This window comes from Phasianus colchicus, chromosome 12, assembly GCF_987193195.1.
Source record: "Phasianus colchicus chromosome 12, bPhaCol1.hap1.1, whole genome shotgun sequence".
Taxonomy (NCBI): Eukaryota; Metazoa; Chordata; class Aves; order Galliformes; family Phasianidae; genus Phasianus; species Phasianus colchicus.
This window is the reverse complement of record NC_143447.1, coordinates 11,094,927-11,109,175: the sequence shown is the minus strand read 5'-3', so window position 1 is coordinate 11,109,175 and position 14,249 is coordinate 11,094,927. Positions and strand designations below refer to the sequence as shown.

At 43.3% G+C, this 14,249-nt stretch overlaps 1 protein-coding gene across 5 annotated transcripts; it reads right to left on the bottom strand.

Annotated features, from left to right (window-relative positions):
* Positions 1 to 7,782: 7,782 nt before the first annotated feature.
* Positions 7,783 to 14,004, bottom strand: LOC116225331 (CDC42 small effector protein 2-B-like). Of its 5 annotated transcripts, none has more exons than XM_090148938.1 (5): positions 13,664 to 14,004; positions 12,579 to 13,082; positions 10,971 to 11,145; positions 10,403 to 10,522; positions 7,783 to 9,786 (listed from the first exon to the last, which is right to left on the bottom strand). In XM_090148938.1, exons 3-5 carry the CDS (start codon positions 11,022 to 11,024, stop codon positions 9,712 to 9,714), a joined length of 249 nt encoding a protein of 82 aa, XP_090005064.1. In that variant the 5' UTR covers positions 11,025 to 11,145; positions 12,579 to 13,082; positions 13,664 to 14,004; the 3' UTR covers positions 7,783 to 9,711. The 5 variants fall into 5 exon arrangements, with proteins under 5 accessions (XP_090005064.1, XP_090005065.1, XP_090005063.1 ...); XM_090148939.1 differs by lacking the exon at positions 13,664 to 14,004 and having other exon boundaries at positions 12,579 to 12,783; positions 12,892 to 13,656; XM_090148937.1 differs by lacking the exon at positions 13,664 to 14,004 and adding an exon at positions 13,442 to 13,656.
* Positions 14,005 to 14,249: the final 245 nt, after the last annotated feature.

The following is a 14,249-nucleotide window of genomic DNA, read 5'->3' as shown; positions in this document are numbered from 1 at the left end:
TGACTCCGTGCGGGCGGCAGCTAGTTCTCCACCTGACAGCCCCAAGGCTTTGGGCCTCTGTTGCCTCACGCTGCCGTTGCAAATAAAAGGGAACGAGCGCTCTCGCCCCGTGTCTCCGCAGACGGAGCGCTTCGCCTCGCTGCGCTCGCTTTGGTTGACGTGGGTGCGAACACGAAGCCGTGAGAGAGCAGCGCGGGGCGGCGGGCTGCACGGCCTGAAGGAATGGGCTCTGAATAAAGAGTGGTTCGGGAACGGTGGGTTTCTTCAGATCTGAGAGCGCTAGGGCTGTGCCGTGCGCCCTGCGAGAACCGACGTGAGCCGCAGGAAGGAGGCACGCCGAAGCAGCTCAGTGATTTACCACTGAGGAAGTTGTGCAACGTCTTTCAGTGAAGGCTTTTAGGAGCTTTAGGCCCTTCCCAAAGGGCCCGGGCCTGTCTTGTGCCCAACGTGTGTGGGAAAGTGGAGAGACAAAGATAAGGTTGATGTGACCATGGGAAAGAACACAGGAGCAATGGAAAACAGGAGAGAGGAGAGGTAAGCTGTGGTCCCGCTGCACTAAATGAACGTCTCAGCAGAGTAAGGCACCTGCTTGAGTCAGCCATGCACCAACCGTGGTTGTTACGACCACTGGAGAAGGAAGTTCTGCGTGTGTACCTTTCCTTCTGTGTGAGTTGAAGGACAAAGCCTTGTCAAGTATCTACAGGGAACGCTCCCTGCTGCACCGTGGCAAATTTTCAGTAACCAGCTCTGTTGCTGCAAACATCAGAATGTTCACATACTGCTAAATAAGTTGTGTCTCGATTGCACTCTGATGATAACAGCTTCTGCATCCTGCAGGTTTGTGAGGCTGCAGCAGTCTGACTAACATTTCAGTGTGCTAAAACAGTACAAGATAATGGCACACCGTGGCACAACTAACAACTCATGTTCCATGAAAGATTAGTCTTTAAAAGACTGATAGTAAGGAGTACTGTGTCCATCTGTGTGTTTCTGTATGGATGCTGTTGTCAGAATAACTGTGACATGTTACACTGTCCACTACCTCTTCTTCTGAATCTAATAAGATCTCAATGACAGATTACTAAAGATGACTTGAATAAGTCCATCAGTTGTGTAAAGATAAAAGAGTGTGTATGTGATGATGTATCCTGAGGATAGAAAGGCCCTACGAAGGGATCTGGACAGGCTGGATCCCTCAGCTGAGGCCAACTGTATGAGCTTCAATAAGACCAAGTGCCAGGTCCTGCACATCAATCACAACTACCCCATACATCACTACAGGCTTGGGGAAGAGTGGCTGGAGCTTACTCAGCATTGGTGTGGCCACACCTCAAGTACTGTGATCAGTTCTGGGCCCCTCACTACAAGAAAGACGTTGAGACCCTGGAGTGTGTCCAGAATTGGGCAACAAAGCCATGGGGGGTCGGGAATACAAGTCTTGTGGGGAGCAGCTGAGGGAACTGGGATGCTTCAGTCTGGAGAACTGAGGAGGCTCAGGGGGGACCTCATTACTCTCTGTGACAACCAGAAGGGAGGCTGTAGTGAGCTGGGGGTTGGCCTCTTTTCCCAGGCAATCAGTGATAGGAACAGAGGGAATGGCTTCAAGTTGTGCTGGGGATGTTCAGGTTGGATATTAGGAAAAAATTCTTGTCAGAAAGAGTGGTGAGGCATTGGAACAGGCTGCCTGTGGCAGTGGTGGGAGTCTCTGGAAGTTTTCAAGAAATGTATAGACGTGGCACTGAGGTACATGGTTTAGTGGACAGTTGGACTAAGTGATCTTAGGTTTCTTCCAACCTTAAAGATTCTGTGATCTGATAGATGTTGAAGGATGCTGCACCAACATCTCAAATGTTAAATATGCTCCTTGTAGTCCAGCAGGACTGTGCAGGTTAGAAAGGGAAGAGCCCTAATGCTAGTTCATGACCTAGGCATCCATATATCCTCCTCTGAAATCTTTATTGGCAATTTAAGCAATCCCTAATTTTTAATGTTAGCTTTAACATTTAACCAGATATAAAAGCAAGTAACATAGTGTCAAAGTTCAGCAGTATGAGAAAAAAACAGAAAACCTGTTATTTTATTTTCAACCCCAGACAGAAGACAATTAGGTTGCAAAGATCTTCTGAACCTGGAGAATGACTTCAAGGTCTAAAAAGTAACTCCCTCCCCCCCCCCCCCCAACCCCCCAGTTTTCAATCTGAAATTCTTTATTTTGGAGGTAGTAGGGAGGGAAACTCCTACCCATAGCTTCTACCTAAGCAGCATAAGATACCAACAAACCATCCCAAGAATTGCATCCTTCCGGAACTGCCATAATTACATCCATCAAAGAAAATAACAGAAACAACTCTCTCAGAAAAACCCCTTCCCTAACCCAAACATCAACATGAAATAAAACCTGTAATGACTCAGGCATTCCTAAAGCATTTCAAAGCTTTAGGAACACACACGTTTAAAGCAGGCTTTGAGGACATTCGTTTGAAAGCAGAAACTAAGCTAAATAGCCATTAGCACAGAAAATAAATTGTTTGAATAATAATATGCATATACTGAAATCCTTTTTGAAGAGATTATGAAATTATCCCTTCCTTCCATCTGCCTGTATTTCACAACATGCACACACTTCTAAACACAGACTATTTTGCGCATTAGGAAACGCATGTGAAGCATTTTCCATTCCAGTGCCATTCTCCTGATTCTCCAATTGCACTAGGAACTACTTTATGGGGTACTTTTTTTCATGCATATCAGCTTAGCTTTTAAATAAGCTTATCCCAACCAACTTGTCTTTTGTGTTTCTTTTCCTATATCTCTCTATCCATTTCAATCTGTTTTTCTGTTATCTTTGAATTACTATCCACTAATTTTGAGTGAAAAACTGTAAACAGAAGATTGTTGCCTCGTTAGGTAGGTAGCTTGCAAGGGTGGCTGTCAGCATCAAACATTCAAAAGAAAATAAAATGCATGATTTTTAGAGGACTAACATTGTAATTAAGAGACTAGACTCTTCAAGCTGAACAGTTATTTCATACAGAAATCAGTAATGCAGAGATTCGGGGTTAATTAACACACAAGCTTCAAAAGGATTGAGGAATTTTTAATGTGTTAATTTCTAAGAACTAAGAGAGAACAGTGACTCAAACACTCAATGTAAATATATTCATAGGAAAATTAAGTAGAGGGCAGAGTAATAGGGCAAAATAAAGCAGGTGACATGAAAAAGGAAGTGGTTTAACCAAAGTAAATTCTACCACCCTAGAAACTCTTGTCTCTTTCACAGTGAAACCTTTTGATTAAAGTGACACAGGGAACATTGTTTCTGAAAGATGCCATCTCTGAGAGACATACCCACATGGCAACAGCCTGACGGTCTTCTATCTCCCCTCAAGAAAATGATCCAACACACAGTAATACTGGCAGTTAAGGATTATTTATTCATTCAAACACACATCTATCAACTTCTCCCCATGTGCTAACAGCCTTATCTGAGCATCAGATAACGTTAATCTACACAATCAAGAGGTGCCTTAGTTTGCTGGACATTATACAGCAGAGAGAACAGCCAATTCAAATGGGATTTTCAAAGGTAATGTTTAAAGAAGTTAAGAGAAACTAGGGAAAGCCTTCCTCACATGCCATTATGCAGCAAGGTCACATTAGCATGCATTAAGGAAGCACTGTAAGCCTTACTTCTGAATTACATTTTCAAGTTTGTGTCATACTCTCAAAGGTATTGAGTCAGGTTTTAATATTCCCTGATGGTAGAGACTGTGAGGGTAAACATGGATAACTGCATTAAAAAGCATATTACTTTCACTATTAATTTGCTGCTTTAGCCCTTGTTGAGACTTGACTTTCAACCCTACAGATATTATTTTTAATAGATTCATATGTGCAGAAAATGGGATTGTTTTGATTGGTCTACAAACACTTTGTTTCAGACAGCTAACTATGAAGAGGTTAATTACTCATTATCTGTATAGTCTCCATTCACCTTTGAATTCACAATTCAGATGATGACCTGGAGCTGAAAATTGGTGTTCTTGCCCACCTTGCCCATCTTAACCACATTGAAACTAGATTAAGAAAACTTCTTCCCATTTGAACTGCATTTCTGGATCACATTTCAGGATTTCGGTCATGTTACAGGGTGTACAAAAACAGAACAAGGTGTTCAGTAACCATACTGCAATGCTTAACAAGTTCATTAGCACTGAGTTGAGGTGATACAGAGCCCTAAGAATACCAGGACACCCCAGACTTCCTGAAAGGGCATAAGTCTTAATTATAACATGATTTTGCTCAGCTGTAAGCTCCCAGGAGAAGACACCAGTCCTAGTTCAGTATAAGCACCTCACGCTGTGTGCTCTTTTGGCACAAGAACACACAGTGGTAATGCCCCTCCCTACTCAGAAGTGCTCCTGCTGGTTTCTTTCATGCTTCCTTTCTTTGCATAGCATCAGGAGCAAAGGTCTGGCTGGAAAGCTGTTGCAGGTTACCTCCTGGTATCTCAGTCTGCAGTGAGTGCAGAAAATCACTCAGACCCCCTCAGACAGGAGGAAATCTCCATCATCTTTCAGCTCCAACCTGTCCACACTCTTCCAGAGTGAGCACCAGATTGATCCAGTTAATTTCCCTAAGGTTTTGGCAGCACTGTGAACTGAAGCCAAATACACTTTAGCACCACCATTTTAACTCTAAGTTTTCGTTGCTTGGTGTTGATGGAGGCTGTGGTGGGTGCATCAGGCCTCAGCATTCTCCCTCAGCTGTTACAACAGCTGCAACCTTACATTTGTCAGAAAAAAAAATGTTGCCTTGTCTTTCAAACTCATACATGCCATCAGTCAGCAACTGCTGAACATAGAGCTAGCATTTGGGGGATCTTCCATACAATCTGAAGACCTGCAGAAAGGGCATACCAAAATCCACTGACGTGGCATTGGCAGTCAGCATCACATTAAACAGTGCAAGTGAAGGGTATAAAGTCCCAGCTTAGTCATGCATTAAAGTGCCCAATTTCCTCCATATACTAATTGTACACACCTTACCAATTTTCCACATTGATATTAAGAAAGCTGTCCTGTGCGTGATATGAAATGAACGTTAACATGCACACGTTCTGCTCTCTGCTCATTCCTCATATACATACACCAGAGCATTTCTCCAGGGCTTCTAAATCTGCTTCCCTTGTCTGTCTCATTTTTTCTGTGGTTCCTGTACTTGCCTCTCCCACTTCCTTCTCTAGAATATAAGGAACTAAGCAATAAACAGAGACTTTATTTTTTCGTGTAGCAAAACACAACATTGGCTCAGAGCTGCATGTTGTGATAAGTCCCTACCTTAAGGCTCTGTTGAAGAAACAATACTCCAACAGGCCCGTTCCTAGAAAGATCACATTCTGCATGGTACTGGGAAACTTCTTATATATACACATTGTGACCACATGAGTATGAAAGAGGGAAACCACCCATAGAAACAGCCTGGGCCTTATGCGCCAGGCCGTGCTTGGCCTTACATGCCATTACTGTGTAGTTTGCCTGTAGACCCAGAGTCCCTTAGGTGCACAGGGACTTTGGGTATAGACAGAAGCATCTAAAATTGTGAATTTCAATCATTAAATGCCACTCTGAGTCTAAAATCTACTGAGCTAGCCCATATTTTAACATAAAAAGATACACAGTAAGAGTGGTACAACAACTGCAAGGAGTTAAAGTGCAAAGTCTCCCCTTTTTTAAAATATGTGTATTATAAGTGATTTATTCCAAGCAGCCTTACTTTTCTAAAAACATTGTTCTATTTATGGTTAGTCTTCATTTTCTGCCTTGCTGCCAATCTGCAGCATAAAGAACCAGTTTTTATTTCAGGACTCCACACCTTTGCTGTTCTCTCTTCCCTTTCTGTCTTAGGAATTTCAGAACTGAAAGCCAACCATCAGGACTCAAACTAGAAGCACAATCTAGTAAACTGTGCAAGTCAGCTCACAGCCAGTATTCCTTTTAACCAGCCCCTCTGAAGAGTTTGCTCTCTTGAGAAAAGAAAATACAAAGAAACACTAGGAAGGAAGATCTAGCTTCTACCTCGTATTATCCAACTGCCTAACTGTACCTGAATGATTTTACAACATAGTGCTTTAAGAACCACAAAGCATCTGAAAGCCTTACAGGAGCCCACTCACCAGAGGACATCTTATTGACACACCTGTAACACAACCCTGTTTCTTCCCCCTGTTCACCTCATCTCTCCACAGCAGTTATAAGAGGCAGACAAAGCATTCTTATCATTCACTGTTAAGTTTTTATGGCAGTGTCACAGTGCTGATAACAAAGTACATCCAAAGACAATCAAGCAGCCACGCAATCATCTTCAAGTGGCGGGTGTCATTTCTTGTAATGTTACTGTACTTAGTAGCATGTAATAAATTTTACAACCATGCCTCCATGGAATTTCATATTGCTAAATTTTGCTTATTTTTGCTGGTACAGTAAGCAATTCTTGTCTGTGCAGACTGGAAGCTACAGAACCACGTGGAAGTCCAATATAGCAAAGCCATACAAAGCAATAGCCCTACTGCATGGGTTGCAAGTTGCCATATTACGGGATAACTTGGAATGTAGAGTAATGCCATGCAATTTTTATAAGGCCACAGCAAGAGATAAAAGGACATATTAGGTCGTAGAAAAGCAAAATACCTTTTCTAAAAATTGACTGCAAGCTTAGTCAACAGCATGGAATTGTCGGTAAAGCCCAGCAGGGACGTCACAAGATGGACAGACAGTATTTGAAATCACAGCTCTCCTCCACTTTTTTTTTTTTTAAAAGAAGGCAGATACAGTGCTGAGACTCTGACAGACTTCATGTGAAAGATTTAATCCTGCTCCACTCACGTGTTACTTTATTTCTGAGTATGAAAAAGAAATGATAAAAATGCCATTGAGTCACAGCAGCCTTTCAATGCCACTTTGCATTGTTGGTGTAACTTAATCACAAGACAGATCAACAAGTGTGATCCCTTGGTGTCACTCATTCTTTTTTTCTTTTACATTTTAACTTGACTGAAATAAAATAAACAACAAAAAAACCCACTCCACACTGGCATAATAACTTGTATTGAGCAGTGACAGAATAGACTCGATGGCAAATTGTGCTCTCTAGTGGAGAAATGTGATTCTGTGCAGTAAAGTTGCAAGCCATGCTGATTCATCCACCTGACCAACAGATTTTCAGTGCACAGAAAAATACCAAGAAATTCACAGTATGAAAGGAGTGCAGTGCCTCTTTCAACAGATTTATTATGACCTAGTTTGGTTTATACTGCGTCACATGAGAGACTGCAGCTAAATAAGGCTTCTAATTATACAACAAAGAAAATGCCTGAGACATGCTTTTATGCTTGTTTACATTTAAAAAATAATGGCACCTTTAATGCAATAGCAAAACATTTCCTTTTATAACAGGACTACTGAGTTTACTTGTATACGGTCCTTGTTAACACTGTACGGTGTGATGAAGATGGGTTTTGTACCAGATAGCACTGCTTGCTTTACAGAATGAAGACTGGGATTTTCCTACAAGTTTAATAACAAGATTATCTGTCTGTGTATTTTCAGCCATGAGAACTGACACGATCCCCAACTTCTTTACTTCTAGTTATGCATACACTGCACCCTGATCTTAAAAATATACAGAATGGGTCTTCAGGAAGTACTAATTCTTCTCTGGCTTGTTACCTTCCAACGTTAAGAAAATACAACCCATCTTCTTCATCACAGCTCTCCTCTCACTGCTCTTTCTGTGTAAGTACAGACTAATGAATACACGAATTCAATTTAATAGCAGATCAGTTAGAATTTATTTTTAAAAATAACGTGACCACTTTATGCTTTCTCAACAGTATACAGAATTTTGCTTCTTTGAACTCTGCATCCTAATTAGGTTGCTGGAATAAGTCTGAGGTTAGAAGTCAGAAATATGAAAGTGTTTAAAAAGCTACATTTATGGTTAACACTCTGATTTTAAATAGTATTAAAATATCACATGTATTCTAGTTCAAAAGTAAGGATGTAGCAAGACACGGATATTAAAATTCTTTTTGATGTGGTTGAATGTGACCATCAGCTGTTGACTATTAAGGAGAGTAACATTCTCTTCCTCTTTAGTCCTTAAAGATGAAATATGGGAAGGAAGCATGGGGAAAAAGTTTCTTTTGAGAACACACACAGAAACACAGAACTACCTTTCATGTTCTGACTTCCCTAATATACTGTATTACATGCTTTGCAGTGCAGAACTTCAGCAAAGCCAAGCATTCAGACTTAAGAAGTATCATGAGCTGTAAACAGAATCTTACTAGTTAAAAATCTCCCTTACAAGAAAATCTAGCTGGCAGATATTTTATTTTTAATGAAAAAAGGTTGATAACTGACCTTCAGCCTAGAGCAAGAGGGGAAGAGTTCCAGTAACTTATGGTATAACTGGTGAGGATTTTGAGAAATTTAAATACTTGTATCTAGTTAATGTATCTACTTATGACAGCAAGCAAATTTCAAAGTCTCTACACCAATACTCACTCATAATTTTGTCAGAGAGCAGCTGTCAGTGATTGGATAAGAGAGAAATCTAGCTCTAATTCAGTAGTTTTAGCATATCACTTAAAAGAAATACTAATAAGAACTAAGTGAAAAACTGTAGTTTGGGTATGTCTAAATATCTGTATTTATGAAGTGCTGGAAGTCTGTAATAGGCAGTTTCCATTTAATATTCTCCTGTCTCTGTCACTTAAACCATACTTTAAGTAAAAACCATGTATAAGAAAGACTTCATCCGAGGAAAAAATGTTGAAATTAAGAAGGCAGAATCTGGAGATACCTCTTCAAGTTCTGTAAAGCTATTGCTATGGATAGGTTATAATAGAAAGTGATCTTAGAGTAGGTTTTATTTAAAATTCAATAGGGGTTGTGCAAAATTAGCATGCAGTTGTGAGTATATTGTTATTAGCATTGTTGCATTAACACCCATCAGTTACACTATGGAGGGGAGTAGCTGAGAGAAACACTTGTTTTCCTGAGTGGGTCAGTCTGCAAAACTTGCATTTTTTAGCTACAAAAGCTTAATCACAGAAGACAGAAGTTTCACTGGTTTTTGCAGACTAAACTAGAGTTTGTTCACTATCAAAAGCCTTGGAGAAATAAAACAAAGAAACAAAAAAAACCTCCAAATTACTGCTCAGTAGAATTATGCCTCAGGTTGTAAACCATCAAAAAATTAGGTCAAAAGTTGTATTGCAGGCTATGAGATCCTACCTAGAAATTCAATTTATCTCACATAAGAAGTGCAAACATCTTGTCTTTCAAATAAAATCAATCTTTGCATTTCTTGAAGAGAAGAGAAAAACAAACCAAAACCCCAGTCGATTCAAATAACCTTCCTATCCCCTCCTACAAGACAACTTTGAGGTTTTTGGGACACAGCTAGGAAGTCATCCACAGTGACAAACTACAGTTGCTACTACAGCACCGCCATCATGGAACACATTAAGGATAATTTCCAGTAACTCCTTCAGAAGCTATTGTGCAAAGAATGCAAAAGCTTGCACTGACCTATTATAATTTAAGTACTCGCTATACTCCATGATAAAGAGGTTTTAGTGAATCTGAAAGCACAGTCCAGAAGACTTTTGTAAGACAGAGCAGATGTCAGCCTTCTTTCAATTTCCTATAGCTCAGCAGCTGTAGAAGTGCCATTTGTGTAGCCACCTTTAGACTTCATGTGGTCCTGAATTGATACAGCCTAGGAAAAAAAGAAAAAAGAAAAAGACGGTTTAGAATTAAAACATTCATCTTATAAAGCCTGGTTGTCAGAGCAATTTTTAGAAGTATTAATTTAATTAATCAATTTGCTCTGGGCAGCCTGGTGTAGCGGTTGGCGACCATGCCCGTGACAGGGAGGCTTAAACTAGATGATCATTATGGTCCTTTTCAACCCAGGCTATTCTATGATTCTATGATAAAGAGGCAGATGAGCCATTTGATTACAGTGCTGGGTTCCAACAGTAATGGGGAGAAGTAGCAACTAAACCCAGAACTTTTAAATATTATTTTAAGTCAGTGCATGAAATGGGTCTCACTGTCCCAAATTCAACTACTCTCACATCCCTCATCCTTACACAACTTTAGCTGTTGATGTGAAATGGACCTGCCAAGTGCTTCCACAGAATCATTATCCCAGCAGGCTCCTATCAGATACAGTGACACTGGGGAATACAGATTCTCCTGCTGAACATATCCTCTCATAGTGCTGAACATGTACAAACCAAGGGACAATTCTGTTTTTTCCTCTCATACTATCATCTCATATTTTAGGATCTACCAGCTTTACGGGCTGCTGAACTGAGATCTCTGCTTACCCAAGAGTGCGCACTTACTGATGAAAAGTCACTACTCATCTCTCTTATCCCCACATGTGCATTGTGAACAAAGTTCATTGGTTCTCCTATCATGTTCCGGTCCAATCGCTGACGCCTCTTCTATGAGAAAGAAGATACTTCATGTTTCTAACTCACAAAATATGAGGCAGCTGTCAGGCAGAAACAAGCAGCCAGTTAAAAAACAACGACAAAATCAGTGCTGTCCCCCTTAAGTGACTCCTTATGGCAATGTAGCTGAAGTTTTTGGCTGCTCACAGTAGGGTAGGCTCAAACTCACCTTTATTACTGCTGTTTGATGTTCAGCAAAAGGTTGGGAAAGTCATTCCCCTTCATGCAGGGGCTGAGACTGCAAGCAGTCACATAGACAACGCTTCTGGCTAAAATACATGCAGTTCAAACACAGCATAACACATCCATTTTTAGCATTTACATTACGTATCTCGGTTAATCAAGAGAACATGACAATGACAGCGTTTTCCATATAACCAAAAGACAAAATTATGAATCTGTAAATCAGAAAAGAGATGACAGCTGTGCATCTACCTACCGGCTGGGGCTGCTCACCGTTGCACCAGTTAAAACAAACCAGGAACTCAGTCATTGTATCTTTTCAGTAGGTTGTAAGGTCTTGTTATTGAATTATTTCTCTGAAGTGAGTTTAGGAAGGAATCGCTTCTGTAGATCCACAGGTAAAGATCACACACAGTACCTGACAGATATACCTGGAAAAAGTTTATTGTTTAATTTATATGAAAATGCAGAAGGTTTGTAGCAGTTATTGAGATATAAACACTTCAACAAGACTAAAACAAGAGCATAAGATAATTGGTTTAAACATATCTGTACAGAAAAGTGGGGTCAATTTAAAGATCAGTACGTTCATATCGGAAATCAGCACTGGGAGGTGCATGTTTATTCCCAGACAGACAGTAGAATATATTCCAGTTTCTTGACAAAAGTGTAATTACAGCAACACAAGAATTACATCAAGTCCCCTTCAACAGTTGATGGCCCTGTGCAGGTAGAGCTTGCCAAAGCTGCTCAGCTCTTTTAGTGTTTCCAGAGATAATAGCCTCAAGAGACAACAGATTGAATGCTTAAGCTTTATGAACAGTTGCAAGAGAAAGTCTTCTTTCATCTTCTGTACTAAAGAGAACCCCCAAAAGCCCTTAGACTACACACACACACAAGAGCTTTTTAGCTCTTTATATCAGCAACAAAACCTGTTAATCAGACAAAGCCTAGAGCTTCCCAGAACACAGAACTGTTAACACAGCAGTCCTAAGCCAGAGGAACAAACAGGAAATCTCCCTGGCTGTATGCACCCTAAAGCTGTGAAAAAACCCAACTTTCTAGGTTTAGGGATTCATAAGCTCCTTCAAATAAAAATCAGGGCTCTGGAAAAGCCTTTCATAACCACCTTTTCATATTCCAGATTATTAAAGCACGACAGTAACAGGTTAATCTATTTAAAAGCTTTTTAAAAGGCTTACAGCTTAACAAAATTTGCAACATCATAAATGCAGCCATTCTGAATCAACACTGAAGTCTCCACAAACTGTGCAAACTCCCCCTTCACAAGCATCTCTTGTACAGTCCCACAGCAGTGTGATTAGCACTTCTATTTCTTTCAGCCCGGAGCCTTCCCTCACCTCCTCACTTCTCACACTTCAAGCAGATTTAAATTTCTGCCATTTATCCTTCAGAGCTTTTGTTACATTTGCCTCTTAGCTGTAGGTGCCCTATATGATACATTACTGCAGAATGCAAAGCTTCCATTTTATACTGGATGGTTTTAATACAACTCATTCTCTGGCTAAATTACCATATTTCAGTCACTTGGTTCTCTCACCCAGGCCATTATCACTACTGTGTGAGCACAGCAAAGGCACTGTGACCCCACAGGAGCATGCAGAAATCAAAGCTGTTGCCTACACTTCGCATTAATCAAAGGCTGTTTGGGTTTATTTCATGTTAAGGAGACCATCAAATCTACAGTCTTCTTAAAAATCATACAGCACGTCTGTACACCAATAACCTACTCTGAAATCAGGCTTACTGAGAGTTGATCAGCATCAAATCAGATGGGGACACCTCCCAGCCCCCCCTGCAGTTGCAGCATACCCCTGCCATCAGCCCCGCGCTCGCTGTATACCTGTGCCCCAAAGGCGTCCCACTGCTCGTCCTCCTTCAAGTGCCGGTGTGCAGCCAGCTCCTGGCTTGGCAGCCCCGGTGCAGTTGCAGCTCGTGTCCCTGGCCTGCAATCCTGATGGCTAAAAGGGCTTATTCAGTGCTGCTCCGTGCCCTCTTCACTTCAGAACTTGCCGCAGAAGTCTGTGTTGCAGCGTGCTTCAGACTCACTACAGGTGTCAGAAAAGGGAATGGGAGCCAGAACGGCACTGTGGTTTGGCAGGAGATTCGTGCAGCAGCGCAGCTCCCTCAGCACTACCACACAGCCCGTGGCTCACTTCCACGCCTGCGGCAGCTCTGCAGGTGTCATCCCAGCAAACCGCAGCACCGCACGCCTTCCTGTTGTGCTCCACAGCTGAGCTCCTCTTTTCCTCTGCGCGGGTCAGGGGGTCATCCTCCAGAGCAGGAACGTCCGCCTGCAGACACGGGGCACCACCTTCCTCCCAGGGACTCAAGGTTTCCACAGTAACTGCAAGAATTTAAAAACACATCTTCACGCATTTGGGCGCACCCGTGAGTAATAAAAGCCAACCAGAATCCCGACACCGCAGAGAAAACAACATTTTGTCACTGTTGGCACAGGGGCCAGAAGCGGACAATATCCTGTTGTTCTTTCCCTCTATTTTTCCCCACAGCAGCACTATCGTCAAGAAGAGAGAGACAAAGGGCCGGGGGAGCGGCTAGCACGCGCAGACACAGATGCTGAATGCGAGGGGCAGGGCATGGCCGTGCTGAGCCCACAGTGCCTGCATTCCAGATACCCCTTACTGAGCATAACATCCAGTTCGCCCTGCCATTGCTGCGCATTATTGCTCAGCTATTACTCACGAGGCGTTACCGTCCCCCAATGGCCGTATGCTGGATATCTGAGTGGTGAGGTGTGGCAGAGGCAGCACCTCGTGCTTCTATACCAAAAACGGGTTTTGGGCACGATGTGAAACTTGAAGGGAGCAGCAAAATTATTCTGCTTGGTGAATGAGATTTGGAACAGAAATAACAGCACGAAACTACACTGTGGAAGAAGCTCAGAGCCCAACAGACGTGTCTTACAGACGCGGTTTGGGATCAGCGCCGGAGCCCTGTGACAGCACCGCGCGGCCCGGTGCTGCGCCGGCTTTCTGCAACCGCCGCCCGCAGACCGGGCACGGAGGCTCCGCGCGGGGCTCCCTGAGCGCCGCCGCCGGCACCGCCAGTCCGAGGCCCTGCGCCCGTCGCAAAGCGCAGACGACCTGCGCCACCAAACCGGCACCGGCACCGCGACCCGGCACGGCTACACGGCAGGGCCGGCGCCGCCTGCCACGCCCGCCTGAGCTGAGCTCGGGCCCCGAGGGCGGGCCGTGACCTTGACTGGAGCGGATGGCGGCGCGGCTCCCGCACAGGACAGCAGGGCCGCACGGCAGCGGCCGCACGGCGCGGCCCCGCACCGCCGCGCTCTGCCCCCCACCCCGTCCCGCCGGGGCCTACAGCGGCGCCGCATGGCGGCCCGGCCGTGCCGGCTCGCCCCTCGCTGCCCGCAGCGCGGCCGTCAGCACCGCCGGACGGAACCACCCGAGCGCGCGAGGGGAGAGCGCGGCCTCAACGCCGCAACGCTGCGCCTCCGCGCGGCGCCGCGCGGCTCGATTTCCCCCCCCCCCGC